Source organism: Pristis pectinata, chromosome 23 (assembly GCF_009764475.1).
Source record: "Pristis pectinata isolate sPriPec2 chromosome 23, sPriPec2.1.pri, whole genome shotgun sequence".
Lineage (NCBI taxonomy): Eukaryota > Metazoa > Chordata > Chondrichthyes > Rhinopristiformes > Pristidae > Pristis > Pristis pectinata.
Window position 1 is genome coordinate 13,949,598 of NC_067427.1, and position 25,867 is coordinate 13,975,464.

The 25,867-nt window shown below is 44.2% G+C and overlaps 1 protein-coding gene across 1 annotated transcript in view; it reads left to right on the top strand.

Moving 5' to 3' along the window:
• LOC127582318 (dynamin-1-like) overlaps positions 1 to 25,867 on the top strand; it is a 175,168-nt gene that overhangs the window by 113,939 nt on the left and 35,362 nt on the right. Inside the window, 2 exon segments of the mRNA XM_052037495.1 lie at positions 18,517 to 18,626; positions 24,791 to 24,902. Coding sequence (XP_051893455.1) covers positions 18,517 to 18,626; positions 24,791 to 24,902 — 222 coding nt within the window.

Here is a 25,867-nt window from a genome sequence, read left to right on the forward strand (position 1 = left end):
AATTCCCATTGCTGAGCTCCAGATTCACACATTTTGTTGTGTACTGTGACATTTGCAAAAATCATGGACAGCCACATCACACACTAAACAACAGGTAGAGGAATCTAGTACTAACATCTGCATTCACTCCTGGACCCTCCTGTTCAAAAGATGCCACTATAGTTATTCTTCAGAACCTTTATTTGATACCCGTCATTCAGGGTCATCACAAAAACTTTTCCTAAATACAAGGCCCCTTAAAATAAACTTAAGTAGAGATACATCAGGCAGTGATTGGACAGGACAGCAGTAAAAGATAAACTTTTATGCTCTGACCTTTTTATCAACTGGTTCTGGTTTTCTGAAGATTTGCAGAACAGAGCAATGGTTGGTCATAGCAATAATATGAAAATATTCATTTCTGATGATTGGATGTTTAATATTTTGGTTTATTTTGACTGACGTAATCAGGTTGGGTAGTGGATTAGTATGGTCATCATGTTTCTGTGCTGGGTTGAGTTTGTTGGGCCTTCAGTTTGCTCCTTATGCATTCTTGATCTGAATACAGAAACAGTGAGTTGATGTAAAAGCCAGGAGTGGCATCTTGACAGGAAGTGACTCACTCTGGACTCATGGTTACTGGCTCTGGTTGGATAAATTCTTGGGAGTTTAATCACATGACCTGTCACTTCCAATCGACCTGCTGGTCAAAAATCTTTTCTCTCATCTTCAATATTCTTACAAATAACTGTAAACAAATGTATTAAAGACCATGACTGGTTACGATGGGGGTCAATCATGGGATGTTGTTCCCATTAGCAAATGGTTCAAGGACCACAGGATAGTTTTCAAATTTTGTTGAGGTGATACATAGGAATTGAGGAAAATCTTAATTTATGCAGAATTTATTATGATCTACAACTCTGTCTGTAGCATTGGTGAAAGAGGAATCAATCAGTGCCTTCAGAGAGGAGCAACAAACAATCCCCTGGAGGAACTCAGCGGGTCGAGCAGCATCTGTGGGGGAAAGGAATTGTCAGGACTGACGCAGGGTTTCGACCCAAATTGCCGACAATTCCTTTTCCCCCACAGATGCTGCTTGATTCGCTGAGTTCCTCCAGCAGATTGTTTGTTGCTCCAGATTCCAGCATCTGCAGTCTCTTGTGCCTCCTTCAAAAGGAAATTGGACATGAGAGAGAATCTCCTGCAGGTCAGTGTGGAGAGAGCAGGGGAAATGGTGCTGACAAGATCACAATAGAAGTTAAAGGGCTGAACAACCTCCTTGCATACAGTAACAATTCTACAATAGTATGAAGTGTAAAAAGCACTTTTTAATGCCCCTTGGATTTTTCTCTCCTCAGTTGCACACAACAGTGTCTAGGAGATTAATCTTTTCTTTCCTGGAGAGCCCAGGAGAACACAATGGAGGGCTGTGATTGGGAACCAGTCCTTGGCCAGGAATAAGGGCCCAGTGCGACCCACTGCCAAACTGAAATAGAAAGTGTTCGGAAATGGAGCCTCTTCTGTCAAGGAATGAGATGGAGTTCAGAACAGAATGAGGGAAGAATGCCAAAGGAAAATATGGCTTGGCCATCGGAGGGCTACTGCGTGAGCAGGGGGAAATGCAAATATCAATGTTAAAATTAGAGTCAATTTCTACCGAAAATTCATTTTCAAGATAAAAAAGAAACAGAGAGTTCAAAGAAATCCAAAGCGGTGCCCAGTCCAGAGAGCATTTTATCCAAAGCTAAGAAGAAGTGCATGTTCTCGGGTTAATACCAACAGAAGTTTAATTTAAGCTGCTTTCAACTTAAGACGCGACTGTGCAAGGGAACCGCAGAAGCACAAATAAACGTCAGCAGATTTTATGAGGTGGTGCTTTTAGTGAAACATGTCGGTCCTATCAGTGTGCAACCTGAGGTTCTTTTTGACCTGAAAGTAGTATTCTGCCCTGTTTTCACGAAAAGCTAAACAGAAAAGAGTTTCAAATTTTAAAAGTTAGAAGCTGACTGAAATTCCCCTCCCCTGGAGCACTGATATTGAATGCGTCGTGAGGAGCGGCCATTTTATTTTTGTAAAGTGTTGCAATAGTAAAATCTGTTTTACATTAGTATCATCTGCTCTGCAATAAGGATGAAAGGAAGATGAATTAAAGACAGCCATTGAACTCTGCAGTGGTTATTGGGGATTGAATCCAGATCTCCTTTTTCTTAGGGTTTTGGATTTGAGTTGAATAAGATTCTAATTCTGACAGCAAAATAAAGGAAATGCTGAATGCTTGACAGCCTAGATAGAGGATGTTGACTGTAGGTTCAAAGGTTATCTGTCTCTAGAGAGCTAAAAGCAGTTTAACTAGCTTTTAATTTTATTTTGACCTCATCTCCCCTCTTGCAGTTTTGCAGTTTTGCAGTGACACCTTAATGAAGTGCACTTTTATTGTGAAGACCCTGGTCACACAGGCTTGAAATATCCCAAGGAAAGTACTCTCATCACCCTCAGAGGTACAAACAATCCCTTCACGTGCTTGAGATGTGGTACACCTGATGGAAGAAGCAGTGTATCAGGGTGGAAGGTTGTGCATTGTTAGATGGCAAGACTTGGGTGCATGTTTCTTCCCTGGAGTCCTTCTTTTCATTTGCTTCTCCCCTCCCCCAACTTCAAGGCCCCCACCTCCCCTTTCCCTCATCCTGCAACCGTTTCCTCTCCTTATTACCTAAGGATGCCGACTAGCACTATGGTGCAGTTCCATATGGTACAGCTCCATAGACAATAGCTCATTCCCCTCACTGAAACACTTCACCCAGATGACTGTTCTTTTCCCATTGACAGTTGGCATTGGACTATTCAACTGCAGAGCTGTCATGGCTGATGCAGAACTAGAGCAACAATTTTGCTTTGCACTTCTAACAGCTTAAAAATTCATTGTACATTACCTCACTGTAAGAATATCCTAGATATGACTTTCCACTTATTCATCCAAACTGAGCTGAATGATATTGTATTCATGGCAGCACCAAAGCACTCAAAAAAAAATCAATTGTCCTGTGTTAAATATTGAAGAATACAGACAATGGCTGAGATGCATTAACCAGAATATTTATTTTTTTATTCAAAGATGTACAAAGCTTACATTAAACCATTGAATGTTACGCACACGGCAGTACATCACGACATGCTAAGGGGTCCCCCTGACTGTAATTACTCCTTAATATTGATCAGTGGCAGAGTTGCCATTGTGAGGGGTAGCCTTTTCAAGCGAGAGGTAGAACGCTATTAAATATTTTGTGAAAGAGCATGCAGAGGCAGAGGTAAGAAGCGTAGGGGTGACAAATAACAGAAACTATAAGTTAGAACCAGATGCACAGTCCATGGATGAGAAAGCAAAGGCACTTTCGGAAGAATGCCGTCCAATTATTAAAAGGAATCAAAATCTACTGCTTTACCTGGGTGCCGCTAACAGCACACGGGAAATGAAAGGCAGTCTCCACGGAGGTCTGGCTTATTGACTGAAGCAAGTTGGGGTCGGAATAAGGGTTGTCGGAGTTCCTCAGCCGATGTGTAAGAGAAGTTCGAAGATTTTTCCACACACAGTCTAACCAATGTGCAGACTACTGTACAATAGCATCGACCTGAACAGGTAGTCTGAACACTGGGGAGACAGAGCGGGATTGTAGTCTTTTTTTTTCCACACAGGCTAGACTTTCTGGGTCTCCCAGCAAGCTTTAAGAGCGCAGACAACTGTTCTCTCTGTAGCACCAGCTCTTCCCTCGTTTCCTTCACTTCTGCAAGGATTGACGTGGCAGTTTCAAGTGATCTATGATGAGGGGGGGTGGGGTGGGGGAAGCGGGCGGGCTGGGGGGACGCTGGTGAGGACGAGAGAGAGGAAGAAAAAGAGCTGGAGGAGGCGCTGACTGGTGGTAAAAGGGTTAAAGGTGAAGGTGCATAAGCCGTATAAGGGAAAGGTCATCCCATGGGGATTGGAGTTCCAAAAACTGTGGATATAGAAACTGTGGAATGTTAAATTTTTTTGGCACTCACTGCGTTTGTAAAGGTTCCATATGTTTTCTGATCACCCATAGGGGTTGTTCCTTCTCTGCCTGTCCTGCAGACTCAATAAAGAATATTATCCAGGCATAATTCCTCACTGCTTAAAAAAAAAGAGACCTTGCAGCTACACTGGGAGAGGGAAAAAACTAAAATAAAGAAACTTAATTTCTTTCAGAGCAGTGGAAAGAATTTACTCCATTAACTGCTTGCAATATAGAGTTTCATCACTCTGTATACAAGCTGATTATAAAAAAAATTGACCGCATTCATTCCAAAATTTGACCTGATGGTCATGTGCAGTGCATATTGTTGGTCAAATTATATCATTATATTATGGAAGTGAGATTGGGAGGAATGTAAAATTAACTCAAGAATATTTAACTCTTACAAAAATGTAGCTTTCAGCTGTGTTTGAATTGCCTTCAGCGGATCTAATATTTGAATCCTCTTTGTTATCAGGCCTGCCACCTCCCACCCCACAGCCCAAACTCCATATGCCCCCCTACATTTCAGGATTGACAGTTAGTTGTTCTTTTTCTGTAAAATTAATTTAGATAGAAGGTAACTCAGGCAGCAAGTTGTATTTACAAGACATGGCTTTACAGATTCACCAGATTCAGGGTGTGCACCTTCTTCTCAAGGTGAAAATCCACTCAAACCCAGGCCGAGCCAGGGTTGTTTGACTCCCTGTGGCCACTGGCCCTGGTGGCTAACTGCCACTCACTTGGAATTTGATCCATTCTGATGTTACACAATCTCGGGAGTCCACTGATCAAAAATAATAGACACATACCTTCAAAAATTAGAAATCTTAAAGACATATTTCCCTTTTATCTCCTTTTCATTTTTCTTTTCTTTCATCATTCTTTTAATTTTTTCTTCCTTTTTTTCTCCCTCTCTTTTTGCTGTGTTCTCTCTTTTCTCCATGTCTCCCTCTTTACGCCGACTCCCAGTTCTGTCATAGCCCGATCTGTGTGCTCAGTTGTTTGGAATATACATTCCTACAGGTGTTCAGTGAGGGACAAATTTGACAAAAGCAACTCCATCAAAGTCAACACTGTCCACCGTTCCGGTTGGAGGTCATAAATAACTTGCCTTACCGAAGGAGTCAGATGTTGCCTTCAGGTTCATTTTACCCTTCCCTCAATCTCATTTCTTTTACATAATGGTGAAATTTGACCAACAGTTGGAATCGTTCAAACTTTTTGAGCAGTTCTTTTTCTATGTCTGTTGCTATACTGATTGCTCACAGGACTACTTACTCTGGGTATGTAGGGGTGGTTACGGAGTTGAGAGCAGAGGAGGAGGTGAGTTTAATCTGCTTCCAGCCGTCAGGCATATTTCCATAATGTAGACAGTCACAAGCCTGGCTAACTCTAGCATTTATTCCTAAAGCAGGAAAACAGCCCCAAGCCAAAATCAGGAATTCTGCTTTCAATTTTTTAAAATCTGAAACTAAGTTCCTACATTGGCTGGTGCTGAGCCATACTTCAAGTGGAATAACTGGCTGTTAGGTAGCTTCCAGAATCCAGATAGATGTTGCTCAAGACACATATTAGAAAGGAGATGAAGGCTGTGTGTGTGTGTGTGTGTGTGTGTGTGTGTGTGTGTGTGTGTGTGTGTGTGTGTGTGTGTGTGTGTGTGTGTGTGTGTGTGTGTGTGTGTGTGTGTGTCAGCTTGTTGCTTCTGAATCATAAGGTTATGACTTCAAGCTTCATTCCTATGACCTAAACTCAGCATCCACGGTGATGTGACGGGTCTGAAGGAGCACTGCATTGTTGGATGTACCAATAAATCTGCTGAAGGAACTCAGCAGGTCGAGCAGCATCTGCGGGAGCAAAGGAATTGTCGACGTTTCATGTTGAAACCCTGCATCAGGACTCATGATGTCCTTCCACAGATACTGCCCAACCCACAGTGTTCCTCCAACAGATTGTTTGTTGCTCCAGATTCCAGCATCTGCGGTCTCCTTCATCCGCATTGTTGGATCTGTCATCTTTTGGATAAGATGTTGAACGAAGAGAGGGAGTACTTTCCTTATTCTTCTATCCAATCAAAAGTGTTGCTCAAACAGAAAGTAAAGCAGAAAATGCTCTAAATACTCAACAGGTCAGGCAGCATCCATGGAGAGAGGAACAAAGTTTCAAGTCAATGACCTTTCGTTGTGAGTTCTGATGAATCATCATCATCCTGACATATTAAATCTGATTCACTCTCCACGGAAGCTGCCTGACCTTCTGTCTTATTCATTTTCTACTTCAATTTTTGTTTCAGTAACACTGTTTAAAGGATCATAATTGGACAGAACACCAGGGAAGGCTTCCCCTCTAATAGCGTGAGCAATTCATTATTTTTAAACTTTCTAACTTCGCAAGAACAATTATCAAACAAAATTTGTCACCAAACCAGGCATGGTGCTGGTAGGCTAAGTTGTCAGAGAGGTTGATTTAACTGAGTATTTTAAAAGATGGATTATGGAATGAGGTTTAGAAAGGGATTGACAAAGTTTAGATCTTAAGCAGTTGAAGACAGGGCAAAGACCAAGGGACCCAAACGGGAGACCCTGGAGGGTTGAAGGAAGTCACGTGGATGGAAATGGGTGGGTCATAGAAAATGTTAATGTCAAAACAATGAATACAGACCTAGAGTTAGATCTAACCCTAGCGTTAGGTCTGCATACCTTCAAGATGTGAGGAAACAAAAGACCAAAATAAAATTGAATTAATTGAAAATCTAAGAAACTGCAGATGCTGGAAATCTAAAACAAAAACAGAAAATGCTGGAAGCCCTCGGCAGGTCAGGTTGCATCTGCGGGAAGAGAAAGAGTTAACGCTTCAGGTCAATGACCCTTTGTCAGAACTCAGGGCTCGATCCTTTTGCTTCCCACTGTTGCTGAAGGTCTGTTACAGAGGCACATGGGGGCATTTAAACCTGTCTACTCCTGCAAGGTGACGCATGTCCAAAGTGGTGAACAGTAACTTCAGGATTGATACCCAGAGACTGAAAGGGATCAACAGCGCTGGGGGAATACTTAGAACAATAGAGATAAAATCTTGGAATTGTGCGAGTAGAAACTCTGTTAGAGTTTGGGAGAGATCTCATCAACAAATGGAGTCTTGCCCTCTGTATTCCAGGATGTTCTGAGGCCTTTACTAACCAGAGATGTACTTTTGGAGAGCAGTCACTGTTCTAACGTCAGAGGAGATGTACCATGAGACCACTGCATATTTCTGAATCACTTAAAAATATATAGTTGCATAAATGGGATAGGGAGTGTGAAGCTCCTGTGAATGGGGTGAGTAACCCCTGTAGCTTGCCCATACACAATAATCTCAAGCTACGTTTCATCTTGCATTCCAATAGTGACTGTTCTTCGAGAGTGGGTGCAAAGCACCTTGGTCCATCTTTTGTTCTTTCTCTGTTTATTTGCTCCTTCTTTCTCAAAATGCTGCTCTCCCTCCAGGTGACAGCATTGGGGGTGGGGGGGGGGGTGCAGATGTTGGGCAAACTGTCCGCCAGTGCTGACACTGTGGGTATTACCCAACCGTCCCATGGTTCCCACCTACTCCGAATTTACATATCCTTCACCCCATCAATACCCTTAACTCTTGCGTTTTTTTGAGTTACCTGAATATTCTGCAAGATGGCACAGGAGCGTGGTGACTCATTGCAAGCTGCTCTCTGCAGATCCACTCAGTACCAATTCCAATTCCAATGTGCTCTATTCCTTAGTTTTTCTCCCTTTACCATCTGTCATTCACCTCATCTTTAACCCATACATATACCTCCCACCACCACCCCTTTAACCTTCAATCTGTTACCTTTCTGCATGTTGTTTTGTCTGACACTACGACGCTACATTAATCTCAGAGGAGTTTTTGAAGAACTCAAGTTGGAATAAGGAAAGGAATTGCCGTTCTTCCTTCCTCACTAGTTTTGTCATTATCTCTGCGTCTCTTTGTATTTTTGTTTCTCCCCTTCAATGAGAATCTCTCTCCCAATTTTATGCTCCAAGCTCCGAGTGACAACAAACAGGAGAGAGTTCACTCAGCCTCCCTAACACAACCTTGAGTTTGCAGTCATGATACAGTTTTTACCCCCGAATGATGATTCTCACAAAGGACCATAAATAGCAAACAAGCCAAACTTGACGGATGTACGGAGGAACAAAAGCTTTTAAAAAAAAACATAGGAAACTAGTTTGCATACTTTATAAAACTTTGCACAGTCTCCCCTTTTGCTTGGTTTACAGTTAGTTATATGGGAAAAGTATATGAATGATGTAACTTCAAAATCCAACCATTTTTAAATTAACCAAATTAACATTACACGAAATAAATGTGTGACTTTCTTCCCTTCACTGCCTCTCTTTCTCATGTTCTCTCTTTCTCTTGCTCTGACTTTTTTCTTCCTCATTTTCTCCAAAGTTTTGTATTTTTATGGTTCTGGATAAGAACAGCACAGGAATTGGTATTTAACACTGGACATAGGAGTAACATCAGTGAAGCTGGCTGAGGAACAGACATGAACTTCTGACCCAGATTGGACATTCTTGAAAACGGCTTGGTCTTGTAGCTTGGCTTACTGTACACGTTCCCACCAGTCTGAGGAAGAAAGTGAAAGAATTTCCATACAAGACATTTCCTTTACAGCTCCAGTTCCTTCGTTTCCTGAATCGGGGGGGGGGAAAAAGAACCCAATACCACTTTCATAAATCTCCAGGGGGCCCCAGAAGTAGCACTTCAACATCAGTTTATGTCAAAGTCAGCTTTTGCTGAGGTTACAGACAGAGGAAATCAAACCGCCGGGGAGAGACCACGTGCAGAGTTTTGTGGAGCACGTTAACTGCATTCTTGTGTGCAGAGATTTTTAAAATAAGAGTTCCTCAGTCCATTGGTGAAATTTGTCCTGCTTTCTGTTTGTGGTGCTGGTTTGAAACTTTGAGTGTGGTCATGTGGGAGAAATTTGCATCCTGAGCAGGGGATACTGAAAGGGAATTCCCAAAAGCTGCAACCCCCTCCAACCGGCGGGCGTATCTTGTTGTTACAGCTGGGGAAACAAAACCCATGGGTGTTCTTTCCCCTTTGGACACTACGGCCCCTTTCTCCCCCCTTCACATAGTTGCTGACTGACTCCCAGTGTTTGCTTCGATCGGCACAGTTTGTTCTCATTCGAGGGACCTTGCATTTCTGGCTTGTGATTGTGAGGCTGATGAGGGTTGGGGGTCACCTCTTTTAGTGAGACAGCTCCTGGCATTGGAGAATCGTGGACTACAGGCTTAATGACAGTGGTCAGAGGGCCCAATCTGCATCCCTCCGCATCGTCCAGGCCATGAGTTATATTGATGAAAAAGTGGGAACTCTGTAAATTGGGAATGTCTCCACTTCCTATTCTTGCTGAATAAGTTTCTGTTTTGAGGGGTGGATCCTCCAAGAATGTAATCCAATTGAGACCCAACAAAGTCCAAGTATCCCATGTCATTCATTAGCATCTGTGCCTTGGAGTCAAAGATCAGAAGTTCAAGTCCCAAGACAGGCACTCTAGGCTGCTACTCCAATGCAATAACAACAACTTGTATGTGTATAATGATGTTAACACAAGAGCATCATCAAACAAAATTTGACACTGAACCATGCAAAGACTGATAACCAAAGCCTTGGTTGATGAGGTAGGGATTTGAGACGTGTCTTAAGGGCAAAAAGTGAGGTGGAGAGAGTTAGGGAGAGAGTTCCAGAGCTTAGACCTTGCAGCTGGGGGCATGGTTGCCAGTGAAGGAGCAATTAAAGTCTGAAATGCTCATGAGACCAGCATTGGTGGTGTACACCCATCTCAGAGGCTAGAAGCAGTTTCCAGAGGTCAGGAGAGGTCTAGGGCTTGGAGGATGGTACTTAGATAGGGAGGGGTGGAGGGGATAAAAATAGAGAGGGTTAAAGAGGTTGAAAGGAATTGACAGATAGGAAGCAGTGTAGAGGTTGGAGGTGGTTGTAGAGCAGAAGGGAGTGTAGAGGTTGCAGAGGGTTACAGAGTTTGGGAGAGGCGCAGATGCTGAGGAAATTACAGAGATAATGAGAGTTTAAGTTTGCAGGATGCAGAGGTAGCGAGAAGTGTAGGAACTGGAGGAGACTGCAGAGTTAGAGGGGGATGTCAAGGCTGGAAGAGTTCATGGCGATAGAGGGGTGACTGTAGTGGCTGTGGAAGGTTGCAGAGGTGGGGACGGAGTAAATTACAGAGTCAGGGAAGAGCATCAGGGCTGGAGGAAGTTGTGCAGAAAGGGAGGGGTGAGAGTGCACAAGATGTTGAAAACAAGGGTGAAAATTTTAAAGTGAAATGTTTCTTGACTGAGATGCAGTGTTGGTCAGCAGGGGTGTGAGTAATGAATGTGAGAGAAAGTGAGGGTGTGAGACGGGGTGGGTGTGAGAGAGGGAAATTGAGAGGGGAGGGTGTGAGGGTGGAGGGTGTGAGAGGGGGAGGGTGTGAAGGGGGTGGGTGAGAGAAGGAGAGGGTGAGAGAGAGGGAGGGTGAGAGAGGGGCAGGTGAGAGGGGGAGGGTGAGAGAGAGGGAGGGTGAGAGAGGGATATTGAGAGGGGAGGGTGTGAGGGTGGAGGGTGTGAGAGGGGGAGGGTGTGAAGGGGGTGGGTGAGAGAAGGAGAGGGTGAGAGAGAGGGAGGGTGAGAGAGGGGCAGGTGAGGGGGAGGGTGAGAGAGAGGGAGGGTGAGAGAGGGATATTGAGAGGGGAGGGTGTGAGGGTGGAGGGTGTGAGAGGGGGAGGGTGTGAAGGGGGTGGGTGAGAGAAGGAGAGGGTGAGAGAGAGGGAGGGTGAGAGAGGGGCAGGTGAGAGGGGGAGGGTGAGAGAGAGGGAGGGTGAGAGAGGGAGATTGAGAGGGGAGGGTGTGAGGGTGGAGGATGAGAGAGGGGGTGGGTGAGACAGGGGGGAGGGTGAGAGAGAAGGAGGGTGGGAGAGGGAGAGGTTGTGAGAGGGCCGTTTGAGGGGGAGGGTGTGAGAGATGGAGGTTGTGAGAGGGGGAGGTTGTGAGAGATGGAGGTTGTGAGAGGGGGAGGGTGAGAGAGAGGGAGGTTGTGAGAGGGGGAGGTTGTGAGAGAGGGAGGGTGTGAGAGGGGGTGTGAGAGGGGGAGGGTGAGAGGGAAATTGAGAGGGGGAGGGTGTGAGAGGGGTGAGGGTGTGAGGGTGGAGGGTGTGAGGGGGAGGGTGTGAGAGGGGGAGGGTGTGAGGGGGAGGGTGTGAGGGGGAGGGTGTGTGGAACCACATGAGGCAGTTTGACCAGGTATTACCGACAGCCCGGAGGAACTTTAGGTTACACCTGTCATCGATCTCTCCTCTCCCACAAGCTCCCCACTGTCCTTAATTTGGATCTTTACTGACCCAAACCACTTGACCAAACTGCCTCACCGAGTCTCACACCCCCTCATCCTCTTGCCTCCTTGCCCCAAAGGACAAGGGCGTACAGGCGGACAGGAACACCATCATGTGCAGATTCCTCTCTGAGCTGAGACGAGGAGAAGGGCTGGCAGCACAGTGACACAGGCAGCAGAGCTGCTGCTCACAGCTTCAGTCTGGTGTCTGTGTGGAGTCTACACACACTCCCTGTCGCCACCTGATTTCCTTGGGGTGTCCCTCTTTCCTCTACATCCCAAAGATTGTAGGTTAATTGAGCATAGAGTCATACAGCATGGAAACAGGCCCTTCTGCCCAACTGGTCCATGCCAACCAAGATGCCCCATCAAAGTTAGTCCCATTTGCCAGCGTTTGGCCCATAACCTTCTAAACCTTTCCAATCCATGTAGCAGCCCTACTGTTTTTTAAAAGTTGTTATTGTACCTGCCTCAACCACTTCCTCTGGCAGCTCATTCCACATAGATACTACCCTTTGTGTAAAAAAAGTTACCCCTCATGTTCCTCTTAAATCTTTCCCCTCTCACCTTAAACCTATGTCCTTGAATTCTTGATTCCCCAACCCTGGGAAAACCACTGAGTGCATTCACCCTATCTATGCCCCTCATGATTTTATACACTTCGATAAGATCACCTCAGTCTCCTACGCTGTAAGGAATAAAGTCCTAGCCTGTCCAACCAGCCTACACTTTGAATTGCCCCTTTGTAGGTGGGTGATAGAATTTGCGTGGAGTGTGGGGAGACTAAAACAGGATTAGTGGAGGATTAGTGTAAAATCGGATTCTTGACCATCAGTGTGGATTTAGTGGGCTGAAGGGCCTGTTTCTATCCTGTGTGACTCTGATTCCATGAGTCCTCCATCATTGCTGGAGCAGCAATATGGGAGTCCCTTCACCAGAGGAATGTAGGGGCTCTAGAAGATGGCTCACTGCCATCTTTTCAAGGGCAGTTAAGGATGGTCAATAAATGTCAACCCATCAGAAGTGCCCATATGGCTTAAATTGAATTTAGAAAAACATTGTGCAAGCTGCCCTTCCTGTGGCGACTGGTTGTGTCTTCATTTTGCCGGATGCATTACGTCAGAACAGCGGACAAATGGAATCACTGCTGTCTGGTGGAAAGAAACCTGCCATCTCATTTCTCAGCCTAGCCATCGTGTCTGCCTTTCAGCAAAAGACTCCATGGTTCACGCTAACTAGCATGGAATCTGCCAGGCACCCGTGTGAGAAATGTTATTTGTATCAAGTTATCCTGTCTGATAGTAGTTCCTATGCCTGGGCAGTGGGATAAGTGTGACAAACAAGGGGAATGTGTAAGCATGTTACCCATTCATCTCTGGAACCTGGCTCTGTATCTGGTGGGGCAGACGTTCCCAGCTGACTATAACGGCCCTGAGGAGGAGGGAGCATGGAAGCATTGTTCCTGGGTGCGAGCACCCATGGGCCACAATTAGACACGATATTGGAAGCTTCTATAAGAGACCACAAAATGGTCACAATGAGAAATGGGAACATTGGCCTAGCCCATTTAACAATAGAATCCTGGGGCAGGGTATCAGAAGGGGACTGTTGAACAGAGAGCTGTGGAAGAACAGACTGATTCAATGGCCAGGGATTATTGCTGATGGGGTCACAGTGAGGCGGACAGGATGGTTCAATGGACTTTAATTCCCAAAACATTATCATGGCGCAATATTCCAAGAAAGTCAAAACATAGCATAATCAAGTGTTGAGGCAGAGATAAAGAGTTGGTGATAATTGGAACACAATTCATGGAGGTTATTTAGTCCCCAATTTAAAACAGTCATTTTGCCCTTGTTTAATGGAATTATAGCTTCCCGTGCTTTTCATTAATAATGGCAGCTACCTTTGTACACCTTGACACTAGTGGAGGGATGAGCCCCTGCATCCACCCACCCTCACCCCACATCCGCTCACAATCTCTCATCTTCAAGGTACAGATCAGGCACAATCTAATTAATTGGCAGAATAGACTGGAGGGTCCAAATGACCTTCCGAAGGAGACTGAGTACGGTGGCACTGAGAAGGATGAGAGGTGACAGCTACAAAATTAGGGCTCAGTGGGGTTGATGCTGAGAGGCTGGTTTCTTGGGCTGGAGAGGTCAACACCTGACGATAGCAGCCCTGGGTCTATCGTTGAGAGGGGAAGAACTTTCTTCATTAGTAGGTCACTTGAAAGTCTTAAGCTGAGAAGGATGGGTTTTTGGATGTTGAGGGTGTGGAGGGTTATGGACCCAGTGCAGGAAGTGCTGATGTTGAATGGCAGCACAAGTCTGATGGGCTGGGATGGGGGAGACAGGCTCCTTGTGATATTTCTTAAGGTTAGGTTCTAACTGTAAGAGCAGTGCCCCTCGGTAAATGCAACTTCACTGCCAGTTTTCCAAGCCTGTACTCCTGCTGTAAGTGGAACCATGTGGGATCACTGATAGCCTGGAGGAACTTCAGGTTATGCTTGCCATCAATCTCCCTATCTCCCAGGGGCTCCACCATGACTTCCTTGTGGCTTGCAGTGTTGCTGTGGAAACCCAAACTGTCAAGAATGTGCTGGTGGCTGCCACGATGAGGGCTCCTTACAGTGCAGTCTGAATAAACTGGGAGAAGCGCAGATTTAAAAAAAAAGCTCTGAACTGGTTCATTTAATTGCTATGCTTAAAATAGTGCAGCTGGATATATTTTGTTCTAGTGGGATCAGCAGTTCTGATAATGAAACAGGGCAGACAGTTCAGTAAGTTGGGTTATTAACTCCAGATGTTACTAATATTAAGCAGGCTCTTTGAAGGAAATTGGGATTCTCAGTGTCGTTTAAGAGCTGCTTCACCCCCAGACTAAACCTCAACAGAGCATAATGTTGAAAAAAAGTGACTTGCTTGAGAAGGGTATTAGTTATAGGAGAGAGCTTGGCTGCAGCTAAGCTATAATTCATGGTTTTGTCATTGTGAGCTGTATTCTGTTGGTTGCAGTGTCTGTGGAGGGTGCGCCGCTTGGCTAGACGAAAGGAAATTTTAAACTTTTGCACCCCTGCAGCTAAGAGTGTGCTGACTTGGCAGCGGGACATGGCTGTGTGGGCTCTATTGCTTCCTCAGAAAGGATTAAGGGTGAGATTTCAGTCCAGCCAGCTCACACATTGTGCCTTGCAAGGTCTCAAAGTACAGGCAGTGAGATTCTTTTGAAGTGTAATGACCGTTGTAGGAGACCCCGTACCCAGTATGAAAGGACTAGTGCTGATGGCTGCAGGTGAAGCATAGGAGACAGCTCAAAGAGTATAACTCCTGTCCTATTCAAAATAATGTCATGGGAGCCCCTATGTCTACCCAAACCTCAGTTTAAAGTTTTGTCTTCCAATGGGTGGCACAGTGGCGCAGCTAGTAGAGCCACCACCTCATAGCGCCAGAGACCTGGGTTCAATCCTGACCTCGGGTACTGTGTGTGTGGCGTTTGCACGTTCTTCCTGTGATCGTGTGGGTTTCCTCCAACATCCCAAGACATGTGGGTCAGTAGGTTTGTTAGCCACTGTATGGGTGAGTGGTAGAATCTGGGAGGGGTTGATGGGAATGTGGGGAGAATGAAAAATGGGATGGATCTAGGATTAGTGTAAATAGGTGGTTGGTGATCAGTGTGGACCCTTTGGTCTGAAGAGCCTGTTTCCATGTTGTATCTCTGTCACAGTTTCCTCTCCCAGTTCTACATGTCCAAGTCCCCAGAGTGGAGCTTGAATCACAATTTTCTATCTCAAAAGTGAGAGGAATCCCCACTCAACAATGGCTGTTAATTTACCCGATGACACATTCATTTTTGCTGGGTTTATATCCAATGATTAGCTCTTAAACAGGGCTATGAATCCCACCAGCCAGTCCCACTGTGGAATAGGAGAGTGCAGCTGGATGGATTTAGTGATGTGGGAGAAGTGATCTACCCACCTGGATTTATAAACCAGAGAAAATGAGTGCCAATCCTCCGTGACAATTCAAAGTTCTGAATTCAGTCAAAAAAGAACTGGAAGTAATGTTGGTATCAGCTGTTGAACAGTTGAGAAATTACAGCTAATTTACTAATTTCATGTAGGGAAGAAAATCTGCTGTCTTTATCCAGCTTGGACTGTACGTGACTCCAGTCCCACACCTAGTAAACCACTCACTTATGTCAAACTGTGCAATCACCCTGCTAAGGACAACAGGGATTGACCATAAAAGCGACACCCTCTCTCTGAGGATGAGTTAGAACATACTAATGGAAATTATCTTGAAGGAGGTGGAGGGTTCCTCAAAAATGCACCAGCCCTTTCCTCGTCAGTGGAAGGGATCTAAGTCCTGTTTCGGGTGGGGCTCAACCAAATATGTGTGTATGTCAAGTTGTCAAGTCAAGTTTATTGCACAAGTACAGTGAGCTACAATGAAAAACTTGCTTGCAGCAGCATCATAGACATGTAGATTCAGTCAACACACAGAATGTAAACAATACATAAGTTATACAGGACAGTGAAGAAAAAGACTGCAAAACAAGACATTTGTGCAAAAAAACGCAATCAGAGACAAGTCCATGGTAGTGCAAGAGGCGGTCAGTAGTGTTCTGTTGCTGAGGTAGGGTTAGGGTTGTGCAGGTCGGTTCAAGAACCTGATGGTTGTATGAAAGTTGCTGTTCCTGACCTGGTAGTGTGGGACTTCAGGCTTCTGTACCTCCTGCCTGATGGGTTGCAGCAAGGAGAGGACGTAGCCTGGATGCTGGAGATCCTTGATGATAGATGCTACCTACTTGAGACAGCACCTCATGTTGATGCTTTCAATGGTGGGGGGGGGGGGGCTGTGCCAGTGATGGACTGGTCTGTGTCCACTATTCTCTGCAGCCTCTTGCGTTCCTGTGTGTTGGAATTGCCGTCCTAGGCCATGATGCAACCAGTTAGGATATTTTCAACAGTGTATTAGAAGGTTGTTAGAGTATTTGGTGACATTCTGAATCTCCTGTTCAAATCCAATGTGGTCTACTTTATATGCATGTGCTTTCTACCTGCCATGTTGGCATTGAGTCTGAATTGCAGCTGAGAAATGAACACTGAATGGACTGATTCAAGGTTTATTATTCCAACATCTGTTCTGCTGGCTCATAGAGGAAGCTCATTTACCTGTGCTGCCTCAGGCCTGCCATTTCATGTTACTAAACATGCCTGATTTCCTCTCTGGGGGCAGTAGAGCTCCCTGTGTTCCCTGACAGCACCAGGACATCCATCTTTTTAAAATGAACACGTAGGGCCCGTGTGGGGTGAGCACCGTTCCTTATTTGGTGCTGCGACATCATCCATTGTAGGGCACAGCAGTGATGTCACTCGCTGAGCATGCCTGCCATTTGTGTAGGAAAAACAGTTTGATTGTCAGGAAAATTGACCACTTTCCACCAAAGTAACTACTCAGTTATAGTCAGTAAAAAGAAAGCATGAGGGAGAGCGAAAACTTTTCCAATAAAACAGTTGGTGGGAGGTGTACCCACCCTCCCAGAATGCAGTGCACCCCATTCCACAGATTGGGAATTTTCTCTGCTGCTGTGAATTGTGGGAGCTGCAGACCTCCATGGCTGACTCGTTAAGTGAGTGAGTCCAAACCCAAGTTTCAAAACGGCCACTCCGGTACAGTGCCAGATCCCATGGCTTTCAGCTGCTGACCTGGAGCTGGAGTTACACTGCTGCCACTCTGGCTATTTGCCTGTCAGTGGCAAAAGTCATCCCAGAGTCCTTCTGCCAAGGGTGTGATATTCATGTTGCTGAATTGTCCATCCAAGAAGCCCTGGACATGACTACCTAGAGTGAGATGTCTGGCCTGTTGCTGCAGCTGGTTGGTATGGTGTGGAATTTCTCTACATTGCCTTCTGACCTTCTTCCAGTAGATCTGTGCTTACCATTACTGAGACTAGTTTTATTTTTAGATTCCACAGTTACTTAATTACTTAAATTTAAATTAAACAGCTGCCATGGTGGGATTTGAACTCCTCTTTCTGGGTCAATCATCTAGAACTTTGGCTGCTGGTTCAGTAACTTAACCACTGCACCACCATACAATTTTGTACTCAGTGTCCATTCTAGTTACTATTCTCAACCAACACTGCTGGAAGCAGGTTAACCGTTAATCGTTTCACTGTTGTTTGTGGAAGCTCTCTGTGCACAAACTCACTCTCACTCCTACTTCATAGTTACCTGCATGGCAGCAACACCCAGCTATAGGAAGGATGTCATTAAGCTGGAAAGGGTACAGAAAAGATTCATGAGGATGTCACTGGGACTGGACGGCTTGAGTTATAAAGAGGGGCTGGATAGGCTGGGACCTCTTTCCCTGTAGCACAGGAGGCTGAGGGGTGACCTAATGGCTGTTGACAAAATCATGAGGGGCATAGAGAAGGTGGATGGTCACAGTGTTTCTCCCAGGGTAGGGGAGTCTAAAATTAGAGGGCAAAGATTTAAGGTGAGAAGCGAAAGATTTAAAAGGGACCTGAGGGGCAACTTTTTCACACAGAGGGCAGTAGGTATATGGAACGAGCTGCCAGAGGAAACTGTAGAGGTGGATACAATTACAATGTTTTAAGGATGTTTAGACAGGTACATGGGTAGGAGGGGTTTAGAGGGATATGGGCCAAACACAGGCAAATGGGACAAGTTCAGGTAGACAACTTGGTTGGCATGGACGAGTTGGGCTGAAGGGCCTGTATCCATGCGGTATAACTCAATGACTCAACAAGGACTAGACACCTTGGATATTTACTGGCTGTGAGGAGTTTGAGGATGTGAGAGGCATTCACTGTCCCTTTGTTCCCTAATTGGTTTAAACTTAAAGATGTCTTCCACTTTGGGTTTTGGCTTCATAGTTAGGCTTATAATGAAATAAATTGTAGATATTAACCTTCCTCTGAAACCCTGCCCTTCATTGGTTTCTGGGTTATTGAGAATCTTTGTAATGTTAGAAAGATAATGAGTAAGACTTTTCTGTTCACATTTTGTGTGTGCCACCAGAACAGGATGTTACTTCTTCCGCCCACTCCATCCTGGGAGATGTCTTATTGCCCAACGTTGCTTTCTTGCAGGAGAAAGAGAAGAAATACATGTTGCCTCTCGATAATCTGAAGCTGCGTGACATAGAGAAGGGATTTATGTCCAGCAAGCACATATTTGCTCTCTTCAACACGGAACAGAGGTGGGTCCATCTTAATGTTGCTCTGCCTGATAAAAGTTATTTATATGATGAGGGAAGGGGGAAAGGAAGGGTGTTCCATCCAGAACAGTGAACAACTGTCTCACAGGTAATCTCACACAGTTGACGTACAATTACATATAGAGTCCATTTTATACTTGGGAATTAATCTTTACCTGTTGTGATGCTGGCAGTCAGATTTAAGTTTACTGACAGTCAGATTTAAGTTTACTGACAGGCATTGGAAATGAAAGATCTTGACTGGATGGCCACTGTTTAAGGCTGAAAGTCTCATTTTCACTCCTTAAGCATGGTTTATGTGGTTTATTTGTGTTATTCCATCACTTTAACCTTTCTGTTGAAGCTAATAGCGCTGCAATATTTCGAAGCCTCCTACCATTATTACTAATGGTGATAAATCCCAATTTAGAAACAGGTTAGATTAATGATTAAATGTGATCAATAATAAATCCTTTATTATCACTCTGCTGGTTTTGGTAAAGTCACCATTTGATTTGGATTCAGAGCCTATAGATGCTGTGTGTCAGCTCTGACATCAGGAGACATGCATGGGTTAAGAGGGAATAGAGTTACAGCATGACAATGGATAAAAGAACGAAGGGAACAGTACAGCTGTAGAAACAGACTAGGTGTCTACCTTCATACCAGCATCCATTCTAATGTGTAAAAATGGAACTTGATGTGGTAATTCTAAAACTGAAATGTGCATTTTTTGAAGTTTTGAACTGTAGGCTCCTTTAGTCATTGGTGGTACTTCGATGCAGATATCTCTTGTTTTACATGCTCCCAGAAGTGGCTTTAGGTAGGTGATCCCATCCTTAGTAGCTTATGTTGAATTGCTTCAACCCATTCTGTTAAGGTGGAGCCAATCCTTGGGATTTTATTAGCCTTGTACATGAGATGTGTCCCAGCCCATTTCCGACCAGTTCGGTGGTTCTACACTTGCATGGAAGCACATGGGCAGGGCAAAAGGAAATGGCTACCCAATTTAATATGTAGCAACACACAAGATGCTGGAGGAATTCAGCGGGTCAGGCAGCATCTATGAAGGGAAATGGACAGTTGGTGTTTCGAGTCCAGGTGAAGGGTCTTGACCCGGAACGTTGACTGTCCATTTCCCTCCACAGATGCTGCCTGACCTGCTGAGTTCCTCCAGCATCTTGTGTGTTGCTCCAGATTCCAGCATCTGTAATCTCGTGTGTCTCCTGTGTACCCAATTTAAAATAACCCAGTTTACAGTTAGTCGGATAGATGGTGTCTTTTGTCATAACAAATACAAGTCATTGCATCAACTGATTTTGGATGTGCCTTTTTCCAAGCTAAGTTGCTAGTGCCATAACTTTAGCGGAGGGGCAATGTAGCTCTGATCAGACTGAGTCTCAGTGCAGCTTGGAAAGTGCTCTTTGTCCTTCAGTCTTAATCCACCACACACCCATACAAAAACTAAAAAAAAAGTTTTAAAAATCAATGCTATTCTGGTGCCATAATTAACTTTATAACAGAAATGGAAGCATAAAACTACTCAAAGGAATATTTTTTTAAAATTGTCTCAGAAACACTGTTACAAAAATATCAAGCTTTTAACAATCTCCGATGTTTAAACTTCCGCCAGTGATGTGGCCACCCTTTTGAGTTTAAATGTGTGGCTGATCCCAGCATGGATTTCTGATTATGTGATGTGTTTAATGTTTTTTAAAGAAAGATTGATAAAATCACTTACAAAATGACTAGCAGAAACAATTCAGTTAGTTTAGAAACACTGCGTTTCCAAAGGAGAAAATTACAAAGGCAAAAGACTATTCAACCTTATTTGATTTCCTGAAATACCCTCAAATCCTTCCTTCCTGACTTCCAATTGTTTCTGAAATGACTCCAGGAATCATACCCACAAAACCATTCACAACATTCATCATTTTTGTATGAAGATTAGCCTGCTGGTATCAGTATTACATTTCCCTTTGCATAGTTTGAGTGTTTTATTCTTGTGATTCCAATCTGAAGTAAATTTTCAGAATGAATCTTCCATTTACAACCTTCAGCCTTGAAGATCACCTCACAGAAATGAGGTGTTGACATTGGAAAGTCCAAGTTATTTGAGCACAAGTCATACATCGATAACGAGGGATTATCGTTGCGAACTTTCAGTGCACTATCTTCAGTATTTGAATACCTACCTGTGTGTTACTATCAAGAATTGGCTGAACTGTGGTCCATGTGAGGTCTGATGTGTATTATATTCCTTTAACTACACTGTCCAACATTCAGTTGGCTTTATTGATTGCTCCTCTCCATTGACTATTGAGTAAAAGACACTTAGGGGTTTTCTCCTTGGTTAATGCAACAACATTTGTAAAGTACAGGCTTTATTCCTTTATTCTTCTTACATGCAGTGCAATACACTTTTCTGCAATAAATCTCATTACACTAACTCAGTTATTTTGTCAACTTCTCATGCTCTAATTTCTGAGCTGCCTCCTCCCTTTCCTCTAACCTTCTTCGTATGATTTCATATGCTAATTTGCCCTATTTGCACAGGGTTTTTGAGTCCAATTTATTTAAGTAATATAGAAGCAGTACTGGTTTGATGAGAATGAGCTGGAGATCCAAGAGATAGCACAAGGTGTTCCTGGATTAGAAGCTCCACCATGTCTCAAAGGAGAAGAAAAAAGCCTACAGAATTGTGAATGCCGAGGTCCAGCAAAAAGCCCATGATCCAAAGCACAGATGGGTGGGTGGAAGGAGCCACAACATGCATTGGGTTCATCAGAACCCTCAAGGTCATCTATGGCTGAAGCATAGTGATGAAAGGAATGCTTTAATGAACTTCCCAACCATGATTCTGCTCTTGACCTGAATGACCCACAGTGACCATCCTGCTTTGTCAGCATTCCTGACCAACAAAGTCAAAAGGATCACTTGCCAAAGACAATCAGACCTAGGGAGTGCGCCAGATCCCTGCTGAAATTCTAATATTTGGCAGTGAGGAACTGCAGTCACAAATCCAGGAATGCTTGGGAAGAGGAGATTATGCCAGAGGACCTCAGGGATATGCTGATCATGATCATTTTCAAGAAAGAAAATAAATCCAACTGTGACATCTACAGGGGAGTCTCCCTGCTCCGTCACAGAGAAAGTCACTGCTGTGTGATCCTTAACCGCCTCCTTCCAAAGGACAGAGAGCTGCTCCCTTAATCACAGCGTTGGGTTGGTCCATCCAGAGGCACAGTGGACATGATCTTCACTGCAGGATGACTCTAAGAGCCTTTCTCAATCTCACTGAGGCCTTTGGCTCTGTCCTCAAATTCAGCTGCCCACAGAAATTCATCTCCGTCTTACATTTGCTTCATGATGGCATGCAAACCATGATCTTAATTAATGGGTCTGCAACAGAGGCAGTCTCAGTGAAGGCCAATGTCAAGCAATATTTCTTCTCATCCTTTGTAGTTCACCTCATCACCAACAAGTTTCCTGCTGGAGTGGAAATAATGTACAGGACTCACAGGAAGCTGTTCCGCCTTCATTGCCTCCATTCTAGAAGCAGCTCTGTGACTCCATTCAGTCACAGAGCTGCAGATGACATTGGTATCCATAGACAGTTGGACTCCAAGTCAAGGTCAACATCTGTTCAGTGAAGGCCTTCCACCAACCCCGGCCAACAATAAAAGTTCATGGTGAAAACTTCCCGTATCTGCAGAACCAATATTCAACAAAAGCAGACATGGATGATGAAACTCACTGTGGGATTGGTGGGATTACTCTGAGAGCAGGTACTCGCCCAACTCAAATTTAAATATGCCAGTGCAGCCTTTTTCTATCTGAGAGAAAGGCTGTTTGAAGACCTTAAGCTCAGCACAAAACCCATGGTGTATTGGGTAGCAGAAATCCCTGCTCTCCAGTAAGCTACCAAGACCCACAGCTGGCAGCTCAAGGTACTGGAGAGATACCACCAACACTATCTCCACAAAGTATTCCAAATTCTCCGACTGGATAAGCGGACCAATGTCAGAGTCTTTTCCCAAGCCAACATCCCAGCATTGAAGGTCTGATTTCACCTAGGTGGCTCCAATGGGCAGGCCACATCGTTCATCTGCCCAACACCAGACTGCCGAAACGGGCACTCTGTTCCAAGCTCTGTCACAAGAAGAGATTTCCATGTGGATAAAGGAAAAAAATTCAAGGTTGTGCGCAGAACCTCCTTAACAGAAATGTCACATTTCGACTGACTCCTGGGAATCCCTAACCCAAGGTCAATGAAATTGGAGGAGTATTTGGAATGGCACGGACGCTCTGTGTAAGTGGCAGGAGGTTCACTCCATCTCACAAACATCCCATTCACTTGACCCATCAGTCACCCCCTGCCCCACCCGTGGGAGAGTCTGCGGTTCCCACATTGACCTCGTCAGTCGCCCCAGAACCCACAAAACTGGAGTGGATGCAAGTCATCCTTGATCCCAAGGGAACACCTAAGAAGGAGAAGAAAGCTGTTCCAGTATTAACGCCACCCAACACTTCCCAGCTCTTCTACCCTGACACAACTTCTTGGAGGTGCTGATATAGAAGATTGGCCTGATCCCTTTAAAAGGTGGATCAGCCTCAAGGAGCCCTGTGGCTTAACTCCTGCTCCTATTATGTTCTATTGTTTGGACCTTATGAGCATTAAAGGATATGAAACAAGAACAGAAAGGCCATTGAGATATATTGGCCATGAGTTTGAATGGGACAACAGGTGGTCCACTCCTGATTCACCTCTTCTACCTGTTGTTGTATTTCCATCTGACAACAAATTAGCTACGCCCACATTTTGCCCAGAATCTCCACCATTTTTAGCTCAACTAATAACCTCTCATGTGGAATGTTGTCAAATACTTTTCAGGCATGTTGCAAATCCCTTCCTCCTGTCAGATGAAAGAGTCCTTTTGATGTACATAAGTTAACACTTTGTACATTATGAAAGGAAGAAAGCTGGGATGGATCCAGGCCGAGGCCTGGCCCTCAATCACTGATTCTTCATTGTACGGAACAGTGAGAGCTGTGAGAGCAGAGCTAACAGTCCTCGTATGAGCACAGTGGTTAAAATACCGGACTAGTCCTCCAGAGGCCTGATGATGGAGGTTCAAATCTCACCATTGGAGCTGGGGAACTTAAAGTCATTTGACTTTGGTATTTTAAAAAAAAGTAGTTTCAATAACGATGACCATGAACCTACTGAAATGATATCAAAATTCAGCACCTACAACTTAAAGATTACATTGTTAAAACATTTGGCCTTGTCCACTCTAACATTTTTCCAAGCTTTTTGAAAGTCTTTTATTTCCTTACCACGGTTACTTGGTTTATCTCACTGACTAGCCAGCTCTATTCAATGCAATCCTGCAGTCCTTTCCTTTCTACCCAATATCTTATCAATAATCTATAGCTTTATTTATGACCTAGAGGTGATTCCAAACCTACAGCTATATGACAGTAACTAGCCTCTGAGATAGACTCTGAACCCATTGTTCAAGGACAGTTAGTTATGGACAACAACACTGGTCTTGTTGATAACACCTACAGCTTAATAATAGTTAAAAATTATGCCTTGGCCACACTATTATCTTTCCACGCCATTCACAACCAACGCTGCCTCACCCAACGTAGATTTTCATAACATAATAGCTTTTAAAAGTATTTTATTCAATTACTACTGTGAATGTATTTGAATTTCTACCAGATATCTTATAAATAATTTATAATTTTTTTAAAGAAATGGCTGAGATCTGAGGCTTCTTTAGCCTCAAAGCAATGGCAAGCCCGTTCTATTCACCTCCCACTCCTTGGCTCTGCCTTAAAGTTTAGAATTTAAACATTAGCAGAATTCCAGGATGTCCTGGGTGTGAGTTAAGTGGACTTGAGATGGTTTGAAGGGAGGTTTAGTTTTGCCTTCTATTTACAAGAGCAACTTGTCTTTCTGTTCGACATAATTTCCCTTTAACTTTTCTGCCCAGATGTGCACTCTGAGTTACTCACTTGACACCATTAACAACGACAGCCGGAACTCCCTCAGTGGTCGCAGGCTGCAGTCCCCCCACTCCTAATTGTGTTTTAGTTTACTGCTCGCAGTCTTCCCAATTTGTAGCTTTTCCTTCCCCGCCTTTTCTTTCCGACAGGAATGTTTACAAGGATTACCGGCAGCTGGAGCTGGCTTGTGAAACCCAGGAGGAGGTGGATAGCTGGAAGGCTTCATTCCTTCGAGCTGGTGTCTATCCAGAAAGAGTTGGGGTATGTATCCTGAAATACACATGTGTGTACACCTATGTGCATGTGTTTGTGTGTACTTTTCATATGTGCAAAACACATACATTAGATATAACTTTATATGTTCTATATTTGCACACATATAATAAATTTCTGTCTTTAAATATATATTTGCAAATGTAAATTCATTATATGCTCATATAGGTTTATACTGTATGTTATATATGAATATATCTACTGTTTTATTATCAGTGTTAATAAAACAGATCTAAGTATGTCAGAGTATCCCGAAAAGCAATACACAAGAAAACAGATTTCACTCCTTTCTTACGTGAATGGGTGCTGTGTTTTGCTCTGACGCAAATTTGGAAGTCACCAAAATAATTGCTAAACTGGGACTGGAACTGAGTCACTTTAAGGAATCACTGTTGTGATTTTCTCCAACTGACAAGAATCAGAACTTGACTGTTTTATTAGTTCATTTTGTGGGATGCAGGCAGGGCTGACATTTTCTGTCCCTTAATGGTAGTAAGTGAGTAATTCCAATTCCATGTTGAATGTGAGAAAGAATGGGTTACAGAGAAATCAGAGGGGGAGTAGGATTGGTGGGATTACTCTGAGAGCTGGCATACACTCAATGGGCCAAATGTCCTCCTTCTATGTTGTAAGTACATATGAGGAAATATGCAATAGCCCTTGAGAAGGTGGTGCTGAGCCACCTTCTTGAACTGTTTGCACTCCTTCTGGTGAAGGTGCTCCCACAGGGCTGTTGGGAGGCAGGGTGGAATTCCAGGATTTAGACTCAGCAGTGAAGCAGGAGTGGCAGTATATCTCCATATTAGGATGGTGTATAGCTTGTAAAGGAATCTGCAGGCAGTGGTGTTCCCGTGTGCCCCACACGTGTCTGATCAAGGTCACGAGTTCAGAAGGTGCTGTCAGAGTATGGTAAGGGAGTAATTCCAGTGTATTTTCTGGATACTACATCCTGC